Source organism: Alosa sapidissima, chromosome 9 (assembly GCF_018492685.1).
Source record: "Alosa sapidissima isolate fAloSap1 chromosome 9, fAloSap1.pri, whole genome shotgun sequence".
NCBI lineage: Eukaryota > Metazoa > Chordata > Actinopteri > Clupeiformes > Clupeidae > Alosa > Alosa sapidissima.
Window position 1 is genome coordinate 3,463,617 of NC_055965.1, and position 20,983 is coordinate 3,484,599.

At 43.8% G+C, this 20,983-nt stretch overlaps 2 protein-coding genes across 3 annotated transcripts in view; one reads left to right on the forward strand and one right to left on the reverse strand.

The window, feature by feature from the left end:
• The window catches only part of usp43a (ubiquitin specific peptidase 43a), an 82,476-nt gene that overhangs the window by 2,507 nt on the left and 58,986 nt on the right, over positions 1 to 20,983 (forward strand). Inside the window, exon 2 of the mRNA XM_042104747.1 lies at positions 8,557 to 8,700. Within this exon, the coding sequence (XP_041960681.1) occupies positions 8,557 to 8,700 (144 nt within the window). The remainder of the gene's footprint in view (positions 1 to 8,556; positions 8,701 to 20,983) is intronic.
• LOC121719274 lies at positions 3,077 to 5,573 on the reverse strand. 2 transcript variants are annotated; one of them, XM_042104749.1, is made up of 3 exons: positions 5,451 to 5,573; positions 5,319 to 5,366; positions 3,077 to 5,188 (listed from the first exon to the last, which is right to left on the reverse strand). In XM_042104749.1, the coding sequence occupies exons 1-3, from the start codon at positions 5,506 to 5,508 to the stop codon at positions 3,102 to 3,104; spliced, it is 2,193 nt and encodes a 730-aa protein (XP_041960683.1). In that variant the 5' UTR covers positions 5,509 to 5,573; the 3' UTR covers positions 3,077 to 3,101. The 2 variants fall into 2 exon arrangements, with proteins under 2 accessions (XP_041960683.1, XP_041960682.1); XM_042104748.1 differs by having other exon boundaries at positions 5,313 to 5,366.

Genomic DNA, 20,983 nt, shown 5'->3' on the forward strand with positions numbered 1-20,983 from the left:
TGTGGTTGGTTACATGTGTTACTTGCCTTGGAGGTGATACATACTCAGTGGTTGCCGTTGTGCACCATCTTGAGTGAGCTGGGCACTTTGACACTCTCCTCCTGTGCAGACTGCTCTCCCTCTGCTTCCCCTCCCACTCCTCCAAATGTGTCCCCTGCTGTTAATGTCCATAAGAACTTCATATGCTGTTGTTAAGGTCTTTGTTCGTTTTATTTGCAATTTTAGAATAGTGATAGTAAAATATGAAGGTGTTAGCAGTAGCCTACTGTAGACATACAAGTATCAGCATATTAGAAATAGTAAAAAAGTAAAAAAAAGTAAGACTTCTGAATAGGATGCCTATGTTAGCAGCAGTATTCCTGATATAGACACATTGGTTCAGCCTTCATACATGATTTATACATGTGTTTCTCATATCTCTTCAGTCTAAAGCTGAAAAACCCACCAGTAGGCTATAATACAGCAGACCTTTTCACAACAGTAATAGCCATGGTTTTATGGAGCTGAGCAGATACTAAAATGCACCGTTAAGAAAGATGGCCCTGGCATCTGTGTAGGCAACATCATTTGAGCACATTTCCACCAGATTTACAGTGCACGTGATTTATGTTTTTCGTATGGCTCTGGAATATGATAAATCCTTCATTTCACACCAGGCCATAAGACTGTCCTGTCGAGATGAGGTTGGGGTGGCCTGTCAATTTATCTCTATAAATACCAACAGGAACGAAATCATCAGGACATGGCTGAAAGCCCAAGTTCCCACACAGCTCCTGTATTTATAGTCTCCTCTGTAAGTCAATTTGGGATAAACCATTCAAGTTTCAATTACGAGGGTATCGAGCCTCTCGCCACCACACTATAAAAATTCTGTGAGGTGATCATGATGGATGTATTTCATCCTTTAGTTTGGATGGTGGTAAATCATGAGTTAAGAACCTTACATAAATAAGGCTTTATCCTTTGGCACTCCCTGGCGCAAATGTATGTGTTTGATGTCCAGTGCATGTGTGAGCCCGCCATCCAAAATGCAGCTCCTCACAGCCTCGATAAAGCTCAGAGCAGGGATTACTCCGATTACTCTGGAGTCGATCTCGGGCTGCTTGGTGCTCGGGGGTCGGACTGCTGATGGAGTCTGGAGGCAGGAAAGGGCATCTGCCGGTGGTGGAGGGAGGCACCGCGGCCGCGTTCATCTGGATCTGTGGCCTCCTCTGGGGAGTAGGAATGCCTGCGCTCGGCCAGAATTGATGAGAGTCCAGAATGCCCGGCCAGAATGGTGGAGGAGAGGGATGTGATCTGTCGACATGTTGTCTCTCCTTCTCTTGATGTCTCTCTTTCCTTCCGCCCCGCCTTTCATTATACTCCCTGCTTTCCCTCTCTTGTCTGTCTGTTTCATTATACTCCCTGCTTTCCCTCTCTTGTCTGTCTGTCTGTTTCATTATACTCCCTGCTTTCCCTCTCTTGTCTGTCTGTTTCATTATACTCCCTGCTTTCCCTCTCTTGTCTGTCTGTCTGTTTCATTATACTCCCTGCTTTCCCTCTCTTGTCTGTCTGTTTCATTATACTCCCTGCTTTCCCTCTCTTATCTGTCTGTCTGTTTCATTATACTCCCTGCTTTCCCTCTCTTGTCTGTCTGTCTGTTCTGTTTCTTCATCAAGCTCTGCAGAGGACATCTTATGCGTACAAAACTGGAGACCGAGTGAAGGTGCTCCTACAGGGAAAGCAGATGTGAATGCTTTTGAAGTGCACCACCATACAGCACCTGCATGATGTGGAACTGGGACGAAGAGCGTCTGCTAACAGAGTTGTGTCTGTGGTTATGTAAAAGTCGTCATTTGTCAGGGCTTTCACTCTGTCACCCTGGAATCTAGCAAGGTCCATTTAACGCGCTAGCCAGGCTTGGCGTTTGCGTTGTGGGAGGCAGAGCAGCCATGTTCTTGATGTATGGCTTCTTCTTAGCGCCACGGGAGGTATCCATCACTGTTTACACTAGGAGGCTTCACGAAAGGGGCGGCAGACAAGGTCAACGAAGGACCACTTAAATGGCAGCTCTGCCTGCCTGGAAGAACAGGAAATGTGAGGTTATCACTGTCAAGCATGTCTACTCCTCCTCCAACAGGTTAAAAGGAGTCATGTCTTCTGACTGTTGAATTGTTCAGGTTAATATTTGAATTACATTTGTTTTACCCTGTGCTTGTTCAGACAACAGTGTCTCTCGTGGAATCTAAGGGAAAGGTCTCAGAAACTAACCCAGGGTTGTAATTAACCTGATGGAGCTGAGTAAAGCCTCCCGCCGGCTCTCTTCTCCTCCCCAGCTGACTCACAGGTCAGACTGGCTATCAGAGTGAAGGGCATAGTAAATTACACCCACCTCTGTGACCAGCTCTAGTGCGGTCTCACCACGGAGACCAAAAAGCAGCCCTTTCAGAAACGGTAACCAAGGGTATTAACAACTTTGAATGTGTTCACACTGTTAGCAGAAGTTTTCTGTATTTAACAGGGCTGTGAAATTGTCAAGGTGTACACACAAGGCGATAAAACAGATTTAAGAGCTATTTATATCAATATAATTCCATTCAGCTGTTAATACATTTACCTATAGGAATAGTTTCTCTCAGCATTAAAAATGTTATTCTCAGACATGGACTTTTCTGAAATTTTCCTTGATATCGTTATGACTGTTGCAGCTGTTGGTTTTGTCAAAGAGTGCTTTAAAGAGATGTTTTGGTCAGCAGTTCCATCTCTATACATGTCTCACTTATGATGTTTTCCAGCCCCTAGGAATAACTTATGCCTGATTCTGCATGGCTTTTTTGACATAAGGTTACTCACACACACACAGGTATATACACAGACAAACACATATACACATACACATACTTACACACAGATGCACACACACACACACACAGGTATGCACACAGACACATGCATATAAACACACACTGGCAGTGCACACAAATTTGTCATCGTGTGAAGTGAAACAATGAATTCAAGACAGATATAATAATAAAAATAGTTGTATTTTATTAAATTATATAAAAAAATAATTAATTGATAATAAATATTTTGTTCAGTTTAATGAAACAAAAGCATTTGTTTCAGTCGAACATCAAGTCATCCCTGGGGCCCAGCAAACACTCATCGAACTTCCACACTTCATCCAGTCCGGTCTCCCACCAGTTGTCCTTCCTCGGCCACGGCTCATGCGGCAGATGCTTGCGGTCGGCCAGCACACTGCAGTCCATGTTGCTGCGTGTGATCTTGGCGGCCTCATCCCTCTCCCGCTTGGCCTCGCGCTTCATGGCCTCTTTCTCGGCACGGCGCTCGGCGGTGATGGTGACGGAGTACTCCCGGCAGTGGAAGCGCCGGGGCGCCCCGGGGGGCAGTGGCGGCAAGTTGACGAGGGTGATGGGGAACATGCCACGGTACTCAGGCTTCAGGTAGACGATCCTCTCTCCGTCCCCGTAGTCGCCCACACTGCCATAGGCATGGTTCTTGAAGAAGTGCGGCACCTCGTAGCGATGTCTTTGGCGGGCAGGTGCTGGCAGCCTCTGGACCCTTATCTCGGGTGCAGAAGGCCTGCTTTGGCTGTGCTCTGGGCGGCGTGACTGGTCAGCATGAGAGTGCACAGATGCCCAGTCTGGCACGTTGCTTGGTCCTGGCCGCTCCGGCGCGTTGCTTGGGCTCTGCACCTTAGGGATCCTGTAAGGCTGCACTGGGTAGGGGATCTTTGGCTGCCCCCTTTGACCGCCAGATGAGCTGGGACGCTCAGACTGAGACTTCTTGGCAGCCTCTGGTTTTGGTTTCGGGGGCTTGACTTTCTCAATCTTGTCTCCAAGCTTATAGAAGACTTGCACAGAGTGCATGATGCGTTCTCCAAGTTTGCTTCTGGGTTGCATGTTGATGGGTGTTTCTTTGGCCTTCTTGCTCTTGGACTGGTCCTTGTGCTTAGCCTTTGACTTATCTTCAGGCATCTTTGAACTGTCTATTTTCTTGTTGGTGTCTGGCCCCTCCTTCTCTCCATCACCAGACTTGTTTGTTTTCTCGGTCGGGCTTGTTGCGTTCTTGTGCCGTTTTTCCTTCCTCTCTTTTCCACCCTTGTCATGCTTGTGCTTTCTGTTCTTGTCTTTGTGCCTGTCAGCATTCTCAGGGTGGCTGCTCTTAGGTGTCTTGGGCAGGTTGGCTTCTGCCTTGCCCGTCTCGACATGATCAGCCTTCAGTGCCTGTTTGAAAACATTTTTGTCAGCATCCATCATGACACCATGCAGCTGCTGTTTCTTGGTGTCATCCTGGCTTTTGAGCTTGACCACCAGGCTCTCCCTTGAACTGCTGGTACTTGGTTGCTGGGGCTTAATCTTGGCCTTTGACTGGCCAGCTTGCACCTGCATGGCCTCTGCAACCACTGTGGACGTGGTTGCCTGTGGATTCAACGACTCGGTAGTCACACCACTTGGGGCACACATTGCCACTTCAGTGGTCTTCTGCGGGGCTGGAATCTTTACCATCAGGGCTGGTGTCATCAGGCCAGTGCTGCTTGGTCCAGCAGCCAGCTGCTCAATCGATGGCAACTGTGGGTTGTCGATGAGCTCAACTGGTTCAATTGGTGCTGGTACTAGATTGAAGAGCATAGCGGTCCTATGCTGTAGGTCTGTGGCATCCATCGGCATCAAGGGTGCTTGTAGATATTCATCAGAGAGCATAGAGGTGCCATGAGGTAGACCTCCTCTGTCCACCAACATGAAGGGGGCCTGCAGCTGTGAGTCGAAAGGCACAGTAGTGCCATGCTGCTGCCCATTGGCATCTACATACATGATGGGGGTCTGCACGTGTGGAGCATAGGGAACAGGGACACCATACTCTGGGCCTACACCACCCACAGCCACAAGGGGCGCTTGCAGCTGTGGATGGAAGTTCACAGAGGTGCCATGCTGTTGGCCCCTAGGATCCACAAACATCACAGGGCCTTGTAGCCGGGGATCAAAGGCTACTCCATCCTGGAGGGTCATCCCATGGTATCCCTCCCATGGAGGAGGGATAGGGTGGAGGACTGGGATTTCGGTGACAGGCAGGAACTGCGGTAGAGCAGTGGAGTTGCCGAGCAGCCCATGGTTTTGCTGGGGCTGATAACTATGGTACTCAGGCCAAATCACTGGCTGATTGATGACTCCAAATCTAGTGGTAGGGGCTGTTAGGGGGCAAATGTTACATGTGGAGATTCAACATTTTATTCAATAGACCATTCTGGTGAACAGATATCGTTTCAAAATTTTTAGATATTATTTATGTAGAAAGTAAGAAACAACATTCACCCACACCATGGAAATAGGTAACTCCTGCCTGGTTGCTAAGGATGTACTGTACACCTAAAAGAAGGAAAAGAAATAGATTGATTCATCGACTGAATCACATGGTATTGGACCAAATGAAGCAATTTCACCTAAAAATACCTTGATCTTGGTGAAAGTCATCTTGGGTATTGTTGGAGAAATTATATTGAAAATTCATGGTAATCTCAGGTTTAAAATCAAAGTGTATCTCTCAGCAAGTTAAATCTGTTTTAAAGATTGCCTTGTTGTGAATGAGATAGAATTTTTCAAATTTTAATTTGCATAGAATGTAGAATTTTGTTGAAATTCTTAGAACAAGTTGAGAGGCCTAGCTGTTGCCATAGTTACAGGCTGTGGCTAAAATCCTTAAAATGCAAATGTAAATGTACACAGTGGTCATTCAGTGTGCTTTACATGTTATGAATATACATATATACATATATAATGACAAGAATAAAATTAAACTTACCTTACTCCAGACTGCCAGTGAGTGTAAAGAACTTTGTTGGCGTTGCATCGGTTGTGGAGACACAGCTGTGCGCAGTTTCATGCGAGTCATCATTGCCCTTGGACATTTTCAGCCGGTTGGAAATTGGACTCATTTTATTTTTATTTATTTTATTTATTAATTTGTTTGTTGTCTGTCTTGTATGTCTTGGTGTCACGGGTACACTGGCGACTACGCCGCTACGTCCGGCATCTTTTGCGTTTGTTATTTCTTAAATGTAGTTCTATGTCTTGGTGTCACGGGTACACTGGCGACTACGCCGCTCCGTCCGCTATTGTCTATGTGTCAGACAATGTCTTATATGTGGAGCGCTTTGGGTTGCACTCTGCGCATGTTAAATGCGCTATACAAATAAAACTGACTTGACTTGACTTGACTTATAACTCAACCAAAAGACAATAAATTCACCAAAGGCGGTTAAAACCAGCAACTGTTGGAAAAACTAACTGAAAACTCTAAAACAGACCCTAAACTCCACTGTACATTAGCCTACTGTTTAGCGCAAAATAAGACCGCCCCATAATGGCAGGTACTTGTGCAATGTACATATATTAATTTTGATGTCATCTTAGTAGCCTATGCTTTGCTCTTTTTTTTTTTCAGACTTGTCATAGTGAGGCAATGCACACAAGTTTATGGTGTATGATCGTAATGTGTGTGGATGGTGTGGAGATTGTGTGCAACTCATTCTATTGGCATAAGTATACTTTGCGGTTAAGTGAAAAAAGAATCTAGTCAACTTTGATTGGATGTTATGCAGGACCTGTTGTTAAAATATGAGGATTATCAGTGTGGCTTTAGAACAACATTGTAATATGTTACGAAATGTACAGGTATACATCATATACACCGCATAATTTTTTATATCGCAAAAATTTCAGTTCCAACAATCATTGAGTAACCAAGGGGAGAGCATGTAAGACTTATAGAACTCTAAAGAAGTTGTTGTGTGGAAGCATGCTTTATTTTCTTCAGTTAGTACATGGAAGCACTATACAGCAGTTGCATGTCTCTATTGATACCCATGACTGATCACTGTTATGGAGTAAAAGGACTTTCAGTAAAAGTGTTTTCTGCGAGGACTCTTTAAAGCTGACAAAATAAATGCTATTGTTTCACCAGGTTTAGTTTCTGTTTGAAGTTTAATTTCAATGGGTGGTACAGTGGTATTACTTCTGGCATCTCCGTGGTTATTTTCTGCGTCCACTGAGTCATTGTGCTAGTGGAGTGCACAATGTGTCACACTGAAATATGAAGGGTGACCTGGAACCGACACAGTGAGTAATGTATCCACTGTTGGGCTCAAACCACACATTAGGTAGCTTCAAGCACAACATGATGTGCATATAGCTGGTTTTCTGCACTGCAGAGTGGAAGAGAGTTGTGGTTTGAGTTTGCATCATTAAAAGTGAACTGGCCAAAGATCAGCCAGAAAGAGAGAGAGAGTACTCCCAGAGAAGATGAGGGTAATGAGAAATGAAGTTTATTATGCTCTGTGTCCTCATGTCACTTTCCCTCTCAAATATACGCATTTCCTTGTTTCTGTTCAAGGCCAAAGAGCAGCAGTGTTTCCTGAGACAGGTCTGTCCTTCAGTAATCATCTTCATAACAGTGTTGCGAACACATTAATCCTGCCAGTGAGGCCCTCGGATGCCTTCTCTCAGTCAGCAGGGCCCTCCATAACCTTGGGCACAAACACAGGATCACGGAGAGAGGAATATCTCTCTCTCTCTCTCTCTCTCTCTTTCTCTCTCTCACACACACACACACACACAAACACACACCCTCTCCAGTGCAGCCTCTGTTGTTTGTTCCTTTGAGCTGGGGTTTGCTCTTTTTATTTTTTTCTTCAAGAAATTCACTAGTGCTAGCACATCATGGCCTTAGCAGAGGGAGGAGGGAGATGGATGTTGAGTGGCAGAGGCACATAGCTAACATCTGTCTTATTCCTCCTCTTCCCTAGCACACTTCTAATGGAGATTAAGCTAATTCATTAACTCCCTAGTAGGTGGCCCCCAACATTTAAATTTTGAGTCTGGCTAGATGAACGTGCAGTTTTTAAGCACATCCGGGTATCAGTCTGCCAAAATAGTTTCTTAAAATAGCAGTATGTGATGTATCATTGCATAGCATCACACGTCTAGAAAATATGTTTGTGTTGGCTCTGGTTGGGGGAGCTTGCGTGGAAGTGTGAAAGAGGTGCTGTAGCAGCGTTTGTTTTATGTATCAGACTCATACCTCAGGAGAACTCTGACAATAGTGTAGCTCTTAACACCATCTGACAGAGGGTTGAATTACACTGTGACGTCCACGTTTAATTTGTCAAAACACTCCAGACAACTTTGCACCGCCTGGCTAGGACATTTTGTTAACGTTAACAGAATGCTGCAATTTTTGTCTGGCTCCTGCACCTGCAGCCACATGCAAAACTGCAAGTTGCACAATATCAGTCATAGCCATAACTAAGAAGATCACTGTTGCCTAACCTGAAACACTTAATAAAGTGATTTTTAGAAAATGTAGGCCTACAGTTACCAGCCAAACAAAATATCTTCAGGCAGTTGTCTTTGTCCTTTCATCAGATCACACATCACCCATGTACAGTACTGACCATCAGATAAGCCCACATCACCCATGTACTGACCAGATGGTTGAAGTTATTATGATTATTTACTTTGTGTGTGTGTGATGAAGGCTGTTTCTGGTGTGTCTCCCCAGAGCATTGTGTCCAAGTATGGCACGCAGTTCCGGGGGAACTCCCAGCACGACGCCCTGGAGTTTCTGCTCTGGCTCCTGGACCGTGTGCACGAGGATGCCAACCCCACCCACAACAACAACAGCAAGACCAAAGCTTCCGCTGTGGTAAGACATTTTTGGAATAGTCAATGGTTCATAAGCTCTCAGTGTTTAACTGCCTAAACATTAATCATAATACTACAACTTTGATAATCCAGAATGAAGGTGTTATATCTCTTCAAAGTTGAACCAGTTTTTCACATTTATTGTAATGATGAGCTAATCCATGTTTCTGACTCAAAAGTAAGTTTTCTTGAGACAGTGTCATTGGATTTATCACAATCATTCTCTGCTGGACTGAAAACTACTGTCTATAGCTTACATGAAAAAGTACCAAAACAGTGAATACTGGAACCCTTCAACAATGGTGATGGGCCCTCGTTGAAAGAGGGCGTAACATGGCCCCATCATTAAAGGGCTTCGCCTCGCCCCTCAGTGATGCTGGACAGAGGCCATAAGTGCCAAGTGCACGGGCAGTAATTAGACGTGACCCTCTGAACAAGCAAACCTCCCACAGAGAAAGAAGAGTAACTTTTTATGTGCATAGAATAGGGCTGTGTGTGTGTGTGTGTGTGTGTGTGTGTGTGTGTCGGTATAAAAGTTTGAAATACAGTGTATGTTCTTCTAGTATTAAACTGGAGGATAAATGTATTAATTATATTTGACAGAGAAATGTGTACACAGTATGTAGGTCTTAATTCATGTAATTGGATGGTTTGATACAATTGTCTGTACAAGGCCTATTACAATGGCGTCATACAGGTATTGATGATTCAGTTGGAAATTAATCACATTGCACTCACATATTTGTTTATTTAGGCACACATTGAGTCACAGTGGTGTAGTTTTAGGTTTATTTGCAGTAGTGAATGGGAAGTGGTGAGGTGTGCTGCAGTGGTACCTGTATCTCATAGCACGGGGTCAGAGGTCACTCCACACATGTCCTGCAGGCCTCCCCCTCCCGCTGAGTGTGCCCGTCCTGTCCCTATTCTTAGACAAATGAAACCGCCTAATTAAAACAGCCTGCCCCTGATGCCTCTAATCCCCTCCATCTTGGCTACGCTAATAGAGTAGCCCTTTATGACACATAAACCTCCTAAGGCTCTGGTGCTCATTACTCTTAAGTCACGTTCATATTAACATCGAGATTTCTCTTTCTTCTTCAACAGGAGTGAGATGATACTCCTCACACCTGTGTCTATTTACGTTGAATTATTTTGGTCCATTTGTAGAACTTGCTGATGGAAAGAGGGGTGGTCTCCCTGTGTAGCAAACAGTAAGGGTCAGAAAGGAGTCCCTTAGCCAGGGGGAGAGGGGTCAGACCTGGCCTCTGCGCTCTTGGCAGCAAACACAGACTGGTCTTTGTCCCTCTGGGAATGAACAGTGACAGGGGAGCACTGGTGAATAGGGAGGCCTGGCATCCATACTCAAGGCCATTTTTAGAACCATCAAAGAGTATTTGTGAGTGTGTGTGTGTGTGTGTGTGTGTGTGTGTGTATGTGTGTGTGTGTGTGTGTGGGGGGGGGGGGTGTTGTGATGGTGTGGTTGATTACAGCTTTTAACATTTTATAAGAGTTCCACAGTTGTTATTGTTTTCCTTAGTGATTGCAATCGATGCTGGCTGTTAAACGGGTTACTCACGATTGAGCGACATCTGTTTTCCAGGCACTTAATTGCTCTGTTAATAGATAGCTCATTGCATTGTATTAATGTTGATATGGACAGAAGCCCTCTTCCTGTTCAGCCATTGTCTTAATTACCGTAATGAGCCTGCATCAGTGCTTGAACATAACCCTGGATCCCAGAAACCAACCAACTGGCTGCCTGGCTGAATGAGAAATGTAGAGCTCAAGAGGCACTCAGAGAAAAGCAGAGAATACCTTGTTTACCTTTCTATATCTCATTCTTTAGTGTTTGGACAGCTGAGCTCTCCATTCTGGCCTTGAGTAAGGCATGCATGGATACTGTGCCACTAAGCCTTTACATTTACATTGTACAATAAGGCATGCATGGATACTGTGCCACTAAGCCTTTACATTTCTTCTCAGGAGTTATTGAAGGTTGGCAAACATAAATATCATTGTTATTGACCATATACTGTGTAATCCACAATTCTATGCTCAGCCAATGAGTGGAGGCAATAGTACATTTCTCACCTTTCTTTCTCTCATATAACAACTTACTAACACTGCTGTGCTATTTATCGGTATCTGCCTGGGTTGACTTTGGAATTGTAAGCATTTTGCTGTAGCAGTTCAGCTGCAGGATGAGCAGTGGTCTAGAAAGGACCACTATGATCCCATCATGTGCGTCTCCTACCGCTGGTCAAGGTGTCAGTGGAGAAAAGTGACACGGAGAAGATAGCGCAGACGCATCAGCAACCAGATGAAGCTGTGGCATGGCAGCATACTTTCAGGGTTGTGACCAGTTGAACAGGTTTAGCAGTCCAGGAATGTGAAGGAGCTCTATGAGCACATTTGGACAGGAATGTTGTCCTGTGATGGGTAATATACTACCAGTTAAAGAAGTTTATAACAGTATATTAAGTAGGTTGTATTCATTTTTGTCTTAAAACGATGTTGGGTAACATCACTTCTGTTGACGTTCAAACAAAACAGAGAGCTAGCTTGCTACTCACTCCCCCTCCCTCCCCTGCAATTGAAACTCTCCTAAACGCGCATCTCGTTAGTGATTTGCTGGAACAGTTTGTTATGTTTTTACGGGCCAGGTTGGCCCAGGTTGTTTTTGTTGTCGTCATTGGAACCTGTAGCCTGACGCATCATACTCAGATTGTAGTCAGAAAATGAGTCTGATATTGCTCCATTGGGACGTAATTATGGGCCGAGATAGGGGGGGGGGGGGGGTGCCTCTGCACTCAATTGGATAGACCTTAACCAATCAGAGCAACGAAATAGCTTACCGTGAGCTGTAGGAAGAACACACGAACAATCCTGTCAATATCTGCTGTCAATATCTCCTACAACACCCGATAGCGAAATCTAAGACAACTAAATACGTAGCAGGGTAGGCTATTAGGAAAAACTGATATTTCCCTTCCTTCGTTTTTAAAAAATAATTCCGTTGAACACCGACTACAAACATGTTTTAAACAGCTGGGGACTGGTGTCGCAAATCCCTTGAGCAAACAGGTGGCCAATCAGAGATTTCAAACAAACAAGAGAACAACATGTCAATTGCAAACATGCTTTCCCTAAATGAAAGTGAAACCGGAGTTTTCCCACATATCAACTTTGTCCAAAGTTTTCAGAAATAATCAATCGTTTTCAATTATGAAACCTCATGGAAATAATATGCATTTTTCCATATGGGATCTTAGAAGCCATCTATCTCATTCTAGCCACGTTTTGTCGCTATGGAGCCTGGGCTGTCCACAGAGATTGTGTTTTTTTACAATGTATTCAGGACAGGCAGCTAGTGGATGGTGAGGTGATGTTTGCTGTAAGTGCCAAAAAAATGTTAAGCCTAAAAAACGTGTGACATTGCTTAGAGCACCTTTATAATTTATATACAATTATATATACATGATGCACTATGATATCTTTCAACACTATAGAGAATTTGTAGTCATTTCGAAGATTCAGATTAGTCTGTTCATTAATTGAACTTTAGCAGTGGCTGCCAAGAAGAGTAGGAAGATGCATGTCTCCATGCTCCACTGACACATGTAGTGAGCGCCTACACTCAGATGGAACATCCAATGCCCTTTGATTCCCTTTGAGGCAGATGCTTCATATATTCTCTCCCAGTGCACACTGTGTTGTACTGAAGCACTCAGGGTTACACAAGAATGGTCTGGCCCTCAGAGCTGTTTTCGTGATACAGCCAATGATGAACAGTATGCAGGTTTGGACAAGAGCTGTCTTTCACAGCAACCACAGACATACTGGTATGAACTACAGACCCTCGCACATACTTAGCGAAGACCACAGGAGCAGTGAAGCCGCAGGGACAGAAGCAATCTCTTGTTGGATTGCCAATACTCTTGCCATGTTAGCAGATCCAGGTCCAGGGCAAATCAATCTGTTTATGTTCAGAAGAGTAAAATAAATCAGTGGAGTTCATATCCAGTTGTGGTGTTCAGTGGCGTTTTATTTGGCTCGGGGTCTCTGGTGAGTGGGATTTAAAAAGCCCATCCATCCCACCCCCCACACACAGTGGGAGAAATCATGGGTTTTGAATGGTGCCACCAAACATATTATGTATGCATTATTCTGCTTTAAAAGTTGATAATGGCTGGCCCTTCCACCCGCGCTGTTGACAGGGGAAGAAAGGGCCGGAGCTGTAAACTGCTTAGACTTGGTAATTTGGTCTCCCGACATGCTGGTGGGCTTTTATCGGCACAAACAGGAATTCTTCATTTGACACTTTCATCTCCCGGGCCCAGCGCGGAGAAGTCTCAGTTGGTCCAAACTACTTTTTCGTGCTGTGGTGGTGTAGAGTCAGATACTCAGTAAAGGAGTGCACATTTGGATCTGAGCTTCTGTCTTAGCTTGAGTGGCCTCGGCTGCGCATCGCTAACGTACACGTCATTATAAATGTGATTTTTGAATCTAATGAAAATTGATTGGTTCATTATAAAGTTGATGTGTTTCAAGAAACCTCATTTAGACTCATTTAGACTCGTTCCCATCAAAGTATCCCCTCAAAAGTGAGCCTGCTTCATAAGCATGAGTGGTAAAGTGGTATTGTTGGTCTCACCCTCGGCTTGATCTCAACTGACCTGAAGTCATGAAAGCTGTTGGACCTGCTGCCAGACCACATTCCGCATGAGGGGGGGGTTCAGCTTAGCTTAGCGCTTGTGGTCTTAGCCAGAGACCTCTGGCACCTTGTGTGTCTGAACATGGAGATTCACTCTGCTCCACTACTGTTGAGTAGCATATTTCTCGTATACCTTGTACTGCAAAGCTGTGTGCCTACAGTCAAGTATTGATCAATCAACATCGATGCCAGTTCCAGACTCCTCGTGGGATCGTTATGCTGAAGAAGAGATGAATGAGCGTGTACTGTAGATGTGCGGGGAAGTAAACATGAAAAAACGATTTCATCTTGGGGGCAGAGCAGGAGGCTGGGCTGGGCTGGGCGCCTCCGATACGTTAGCTCTAGCTCAGTGATTCCATCTACAGGTTCCACCGCCCCTGCCCCAGCAGCCAGCCCTCACAATCGGATTAGGACCCCAGTGACATTTCTCAAATGTTTAAAATTCCATCAGACAGGGTGTTTACAGAGGAGAAGAAAAGAGAGGGAATGAACAAGACAGACTGAAGGAGTGAAGAGTAAAACAGCCCTGAGCTTTTGATGGAGAAAACTCTCTCCCTGTTCAGGTTTCTTACGTCGTATGAATTTTCTGCAACGGTGCAACCAATATATTATTAAAACTTTGTATTCGTAGGGGAAAAAAAACTTCCCTTGTGTTTGGCGAACTCTTAATAAATAATAATAATAATAATAATATGTTTATTTTATAAACTTAGCGCCTTTCTCAAACCCAAGGTCGCTTTACATAGTAGGAAAGCAAGGAAACACAATAACAAACAAACAAACAAGAAGTTTGTGTCGTAGCTGTACAGTAATGGCTTCCTTCCTCATGGCTGGGAGTGGGTGCGCGGGCCCAATAGAGAGATCCCGCGACCTAGGCCACAAATCCTGCTGCTCCCTCACGACCCCTTAATAGGATTTACACAGCAGAAAGAAACTTTCAAATCTCGTCTTTATAAAATATTTCTCAGCATGCTCTCCCCTTTTTTCTCAAAGTCTGCTTCATGCATTATTCACCCTGATCTGTTTAAGTGTCTTTTTTAAAGCCCTCTGCTCACTTTGGCTTTATCTGTGCCGTATTGAGGAATAAATGATTGAGCAGACCAATGCACAACCCCCCCCCCCAGTTTCCAGGGGCTTTTGTAGTAGAGCATGCCGTGAGAATAGGAGCTGTTGACGCAGCATATCCACAGCCCCTCAAAATAAACCTGAGTTGCAGAGATAATTGACTATATTTCTCCCAGCGACTCATGAAATTAGACCGTCTACCTGAGCCTAATAAGTTCTCGAGTAACAAAGTGGTCTCTGGCCCATCCTGATAATTGAGGTGCTTTTCTCATTTGGCAGCAGTTTGCCAGGGCCATCACACCATCAAGAGATGTAGGATGCCCGATGTCGTGCGCTACGGCTTGGCTATGGCTTTGGTCAGTACGGGGGGGGGGGGATGGGGGTGGTATCTGCAAGTAGCTGGTACCACACTGCTTTATTGACATCAGTTCCATCAAACTAACAACGTTTTAACCTTGCATGGCTTTGTGATATATTGGCTATTTGTATTATCATGATTAACATTCTCTAAGGTGTTCTCCTCCTCCTCCTCCTCGACAGAGTGTATCACTAGAGAGTAAACATTTACCATCATTTTTTACATAGTGTATATAGCTGGGTTTAACATGGTGGAACATATTAAAACAATCAAGGTGTTAATATAATAATGTAATAGAATTAGCATATGATCAGTGTATAAATATCCAACAAAGAGCTTGAGTGAAGCCCTTACCCCTCACTGCAACTCTCACCTCTGATATTTGACAGCTGTTGGTATTTTTTTTACAATGTTGGAATGGGGCAGGCAGTACCCACAAAGGATAAATCATGTGCTCAGGGTTTGGCCCCTTGTTCCTTTTTCTCCAGCTGTTGTGCAAGTCTGCACTCATTAAGTGGAAAAATGAATGACACTCCTCCTGTGTGGCCAGAGGTGTGAGAGAAAATAAAATGTGTGCTGTTTATCGAATGAATCATATTCACAACTCGGGGTTAGTGCCACTCCATGGGCACCTGGATATCAGGAGCCAAGCCAAGTGTACAGGCTCAGCCTCTCCGAGGGATGTTTTAATCTCCCCAAAGGAAGAACAGCAGAGGTAAACAACACTTGCGCTGAACAACAACAAAAACAAACTTGATGACTGAACGTGTTTGAAATGGAGTCTCTGTCCCACAGGTGGCAATGAGAGTTGCTGTCATTAGAGTTGCTGTCATTAGTTTGGACCATCATGTCTTTGCCTCCCTCTAGTCTACTTATTGTAACTCGCAGAGACAATGTCTGGCTTTAAGTGTGCGGCTCGGGGCTGATTGAGAATGGTGCTATTATTTTTTGAGGGCTGTCTGAATGGCCAGAGGTTCGATGTTTGCTTGGATGTGTATGGATGATGAGGGAGCAATGGGGGAATGACAGGCGCTAATTTACAGACAGCAGCCCCCTTTCCTCAGACCGGGCGACTGGAACGATCCCGCTGCAAGCAGACATAAGAGCTGGCCACCGGAGAACGAACAACCCTGCTTCTCACGGCGGATTGAGGGATTGACTCTCATGCCGGCCGCTCACTTCTGTGTGTCCAGTGCGTGTCCAGGCCGGGCCAAGCAACACGGGCGCAGTGCTCTGGGCATCTGAGGGCCGCTGCTTCAGCCTGAGGCTGTGGGACAGGGGCCCCCAGGGGATTCAACCTTTTGAGACACAGGGGAGAAGATAACGTGGCGTGTGTGTGCTTTTTATGCCAGACACTTCTCCTGGTTCATCTCTTAGATATTAAAATATCCCTTTTTGTTAACACAGTCCCACTTCATCCCCTGTTATTAAATGGGTTCTTACTCAGTCAGCCTGGCATTAGACCAGTTAAGTCTGGTGCTAGTTATGAGATCCAGCTCTCGTGTTGCCCAGCAGGCCAGCACACACTAGTGCAAGCCTCTCAACATTGTGTGTGTGTGTGTGTGTGTGTGTGTGTGTGTGTGTGTGTGTGTGTGTGTGTGTGTGTGTGTGTGTGTGTGTGTGTGTGTGTTTGTGTGTGTGTGTGTGTGGAGGGGGGTATGGAAGTGGTGAATAATTAAACAGCTTTTTACCACAGAGTGTGGGAAGAGGGGGACGGAACCTCAATATCGGAAGAGCACTCGGCAGGCAGGAACATTAGACCACAGATCAATCGGCCTGAGGAGGCAGAATCCCCTTCCACAAGCACTCACCCTCTCCTACCTCCTCCATTGGACCTATAGCTGAACTCAGAGCCCACTGTCTTACATCCCCATTAGGCCGCAGGCGGCCTGACCTAGGCATCTGCGTCTCCTAAGGGGCTGTTCCATCATCCTGTGCCATGATTTAAAGACTATGCAACATGGGCACTCTGGTCACCACAGTGGACCTCGGGGAGCTTTCCACCGGAGCTGCACTCTTTCCCCTCTCACTGAGAATTGATCCTTTGCGTTTTTCTGTTGGCCTTTACTAATGGGACACTAATGTGTTAGCAGTACCTTATCTACAAATAGTTAGTAGAGATCTTGTTTATAGTCTGAGCGAATTAGGGTTGAAGGTGGAAGTAAATACAGCAAAAGGATATTTGGTATCAATCGAACCGTAATTTCATGTAGATTAAGAATTTCAGGTGCCTACAGCACAGATTTGTACCAGAAAAAAGATATACAGCTTTGAATGGACCATGGTATAATGATTATTGGGCCAAAATTGTATATTATCACATATAGATATTAGCTGATATCTCCCATACTGGTAAAAGTATCTTTACCAAACTTGGTGTACTTACTCACCATAAGTTCTTGATTAAAATTAGTAGGTGTTTAATGTCTTGGGGTCAAAGGTCAAGGTCACGTGAGGTTATACTTGACATGCAATGTTTGTTTTATACCTCTCAAGCAGATTGAAGGATCCTCATTAAACCCAACACATTTAATTAAGCCTAAATTAACTGATGGAAGGCTTGAAGGCATTAAAGATCATGGGGTCACAGGTAGAGGTTAAAGGTCATGAGGCTATAGCTGGCTGAGGCATAGAATCACCTATCTGAAGTGACATTAAAAAAGATTAAGACATTTATTAAAGCAAAACAAACTTTATTTTCTGTATAAAAACAGTTGTTTCAACCTCCACATCTTATTTTAGTATTGTAGTAATAGCCTCTCTGAAATCAGGTGAAATCTAAATAATTTACTGTTTTAAAAATACAAACATCTGTGTGAATACCTGTTTTAAAATAACTGTTTCAGTTCATAAATGATATTGGAGTAAAAAACAAAGTACTATTACATAACATTCAGTACATCAATAACAACATTGTAGTTCATTTAGACAAGCTGAATAGCAGAAGTTTTAGATTAAATCCAAACCATTTCTGTCAAACATCTGATAAACATTGTCATCTTGAGCTATTTCCTTCAACTTAAATTATAACGCCAGACAATCGATGTAAATGTCTACGTTGATAGAATAGCGTTAGAAATAAAAACTACCCTTGCATCGCATTGCAATACTTATACTTTGTTCCCTGAAGTTGGTAGTAGGCATATAAGCAACGGCAGCAGCGGACTGATATTACCTAGGATTCTACTAGGTATTATGGTGGGTTTTCAGGATGTGAATGGATGTAATCATGGGTTTCCTAAGGGTTTATACTATTGCATGGGTTTTCATGTTTTAGAAGAATGTAGTCATGAGTGTCATAAGTCTTAATGCCACTGCATTTGCTGTGAGCACTGTGAGGTCATTGTATCTTGTGTAGGCCAGACCGACTGTCAGAGGAGTGGGGTGAGTGGAAAAGTACTGGGGGTACCAGGATGAGAGGATCTCCTCCTTAGATGGTTAAGGGAGAGGGGTTGTTATCAAGCTGGTGAGGACTGGGCAGGACAGGGATGATGAGGCCACTGTGCCTTATGAGTTAGGGCCTGTCCAGCTAGGAAGAGAATAAGATAAGAAGGCCTTATTTCACCAATCTGGAAGGAACCAGAAAAACTTAGGGTTACACTATTTTACATATGTTATCAATGCATGACATAGGATGCATGATAGGAAGATGGTTTCCACCAATGTAAGCTACCCTGCTTGGTACTGATTGGTGAAGGGTGTTGATGGAGATGGCGTGAGAGGGTGGCTCTTCTCAAGGGCCGAGGAGTATAAAATATAGTGTATAGCCATCCGTAGGGGAGATCTTGTCGGGGGCCCCAGCTGATGACATCTCCTCCCTATTGCTTTGATGGTTGGTCTGGACTTTGGTTGGGCTGTACTATCATTGCAATACGGTGAATAAAGATCAACAGTCTTCGGAAAATCTTCTATCTACATTGTCTCCTTCGGACGCCTTGTTCCAGAGTGCTAAATTACTAAATAGTCATGTGGTAATTGTTAATTGGACAATTGGATTTGGAAGTGGACATTTTCTAGCCTGGAAAATCCAGACCCTGGTAATCTCGAAAGATTAAGGGTCTGGCCACGAACAATGTAATGGCCCAACACGAGCGGCAGCACCAAGCATGCATTTGAAAATCTCACTGCAAGCAATTGGATAACACTAGAACAATGTTTACTCTGAATGATTCTGGACTTCTACACAATTGGATAACACTATGACCAGTGTTTACTGACCTCCAACGTTGCAGCGTTGTCGTCATCAGTTTAGCTCGCCTCTGACCCGCATATATCAGATACGCCGATTTGATTGGCTCCCCGGGATGCAAGGTGTAAAAGTAACGTGCATCATTGCTCATTTCATTCTGCTCTCGCGAGAACTCTGGATTTCCAGGGTAGACATTTTCCACGACAGTATCCTGATTGTGCGCTTCTCTGTTTACTTTTCGGTGCAGTACTACTAACTGCTGCTAAGAAACTAGTCCCTTAAAATGTTATGCGATCATTAAAATGCAAGGATAGAATAATGTTAGAAATAAAATTATCGACACAGACATTTACATCGAGTCTGCCGTTATGATTTATTTGTCTGCCATTATAATGTATTTGCCTGGGTGAACTGTGGAGTGGGTAAGACTGTTTTTAGTGGCAGGCTGACACATACTGATGCCTTGCGCTAGCTCAGCACCTGCAAACTCTGCAACTAGAAGGACTGGATGAAACGCATTGAAAACGGTCTCCACTGATAAATATCAGACATGCTAACTTGGAAATGAGGTCCTATGTCCAAAATCCTGAACCACCCTTTAAAAATGTGTTGTTGCCTATAGCAATGCTATAGTAAATCAGCTTTTGCAAGTCAGTGCTACAAGATGACAGTTCACCTCCACATTGGCAGATAACGCAAAGATCTGCGCATATGCCAGGTTCCTCTTCAAGTGCTGTCTCATCATCCATTGCAGTGAAATGGAAAATAATGAATCAAGACAGTACTGAGCACAACTAAATACTGATGTTCGTCCCAGGGGAAAATATTGCTTCTTACAACAGTCTCATCTTTCAGAAACAAAATTTAGAAAATGAACTGCTATCCTAATACTTTGTGTCCCTTAATGTGCTTTGTAAGAAATTATAAGGTGGCTCATTGTAACTCATACAATTAAATCCCATTTTTTAAGAGATTGACAAATTCGTATTTAATTATATTATTGATATCTACCGTCAAAATCTTCCAAAATATTTAGATATTATTTTTTGCCCACCCCTAACTTCAACTGAACAGATAACAACGGACATGCCACATTACTAACATCAAAACTGGAAGACAATGCTAGTCTTCAGGGTCACAGAAATTGCCAGGAGAAAGTGGACAACACCTTGTCCATGAAGGGAGAAATAGCAAGGGCCACAGTTAACAGTCATACTAACTTGTGGAAAGTCACAACAGCACAGAAAGCTATAATTTACAGCTGTAAGTAGCACTGCTTGTACTGTGGAAAGGACTGCAAGGGCAATATTGAAAGAGATATTGGTCAGGTCATGACTATGCTAGTGGAAGTATTTCACTGTTACTGTATGTAACCGCTAAGCACATTTGCCTAGTAATTGCAATCATATTCTTGATTCTTATATACAAAGGAGGGGTATTAAACTCATTGTGCTGTAGATAGGGACTCCCCATGTCAACAACCAAGTCTATGTTGTGCAACATAAAAACATAAAAAAAAATCACTATATTTACAGTAATTGAATTGAACATGGCATGTTGATTAGCATGTCTCCACCGTCTATAACCTTGTATGTCAGGGGATGAAACTGACCTTAACCTTTGACCCCATGGCCCTGAGTCCCTAAGTTCATCTAACTTGTATAGACAATAAATGTACTAGAGTTAATGAAGATCCTACGGTCTGCTTTGGAGATATGAACCAAATACTGCATGTGAGTTATTTGTGTGACCCCTTGTAACCTTGACCTTTGACCTCAAGACCTAAATTGTCTTGCAAGTTCTTTGACAACTTATAGTGGGTAAGTAGACCAAGTTTGATGAATATCTTTCAATTGGCTTAAGAGATATCAGCTAATAACAAGATGTACTAACATACGTTTTTGGCCCAAAAATCATTGTGCCATGCTCCATTCAAAGCCCTATATATTTTTTTCGTT

Coding starts and splice junctions, on each gene's coding strand:
- LOC121719274 (XM_042104748.1), bottom strand. CDS start 5,508: ATGAATTTTCAATATAATTTCTCCAACAATACCCAAGATGACTTTCAC. Junction 5,367..5,450: donor TGACTTTCACCAAGATCAAG/GTATTTTTAGGT, acceptor TCCTTCTTTTAG/GTGTACAGTACATCCTTAGC. Junction 5,189..5,312: donor TACCTATTTCCATGGTGTGG/GTGAATGTTGTT, acceptor GCCCCCTAACAG/CCCCTACCACTAGATTTGGA.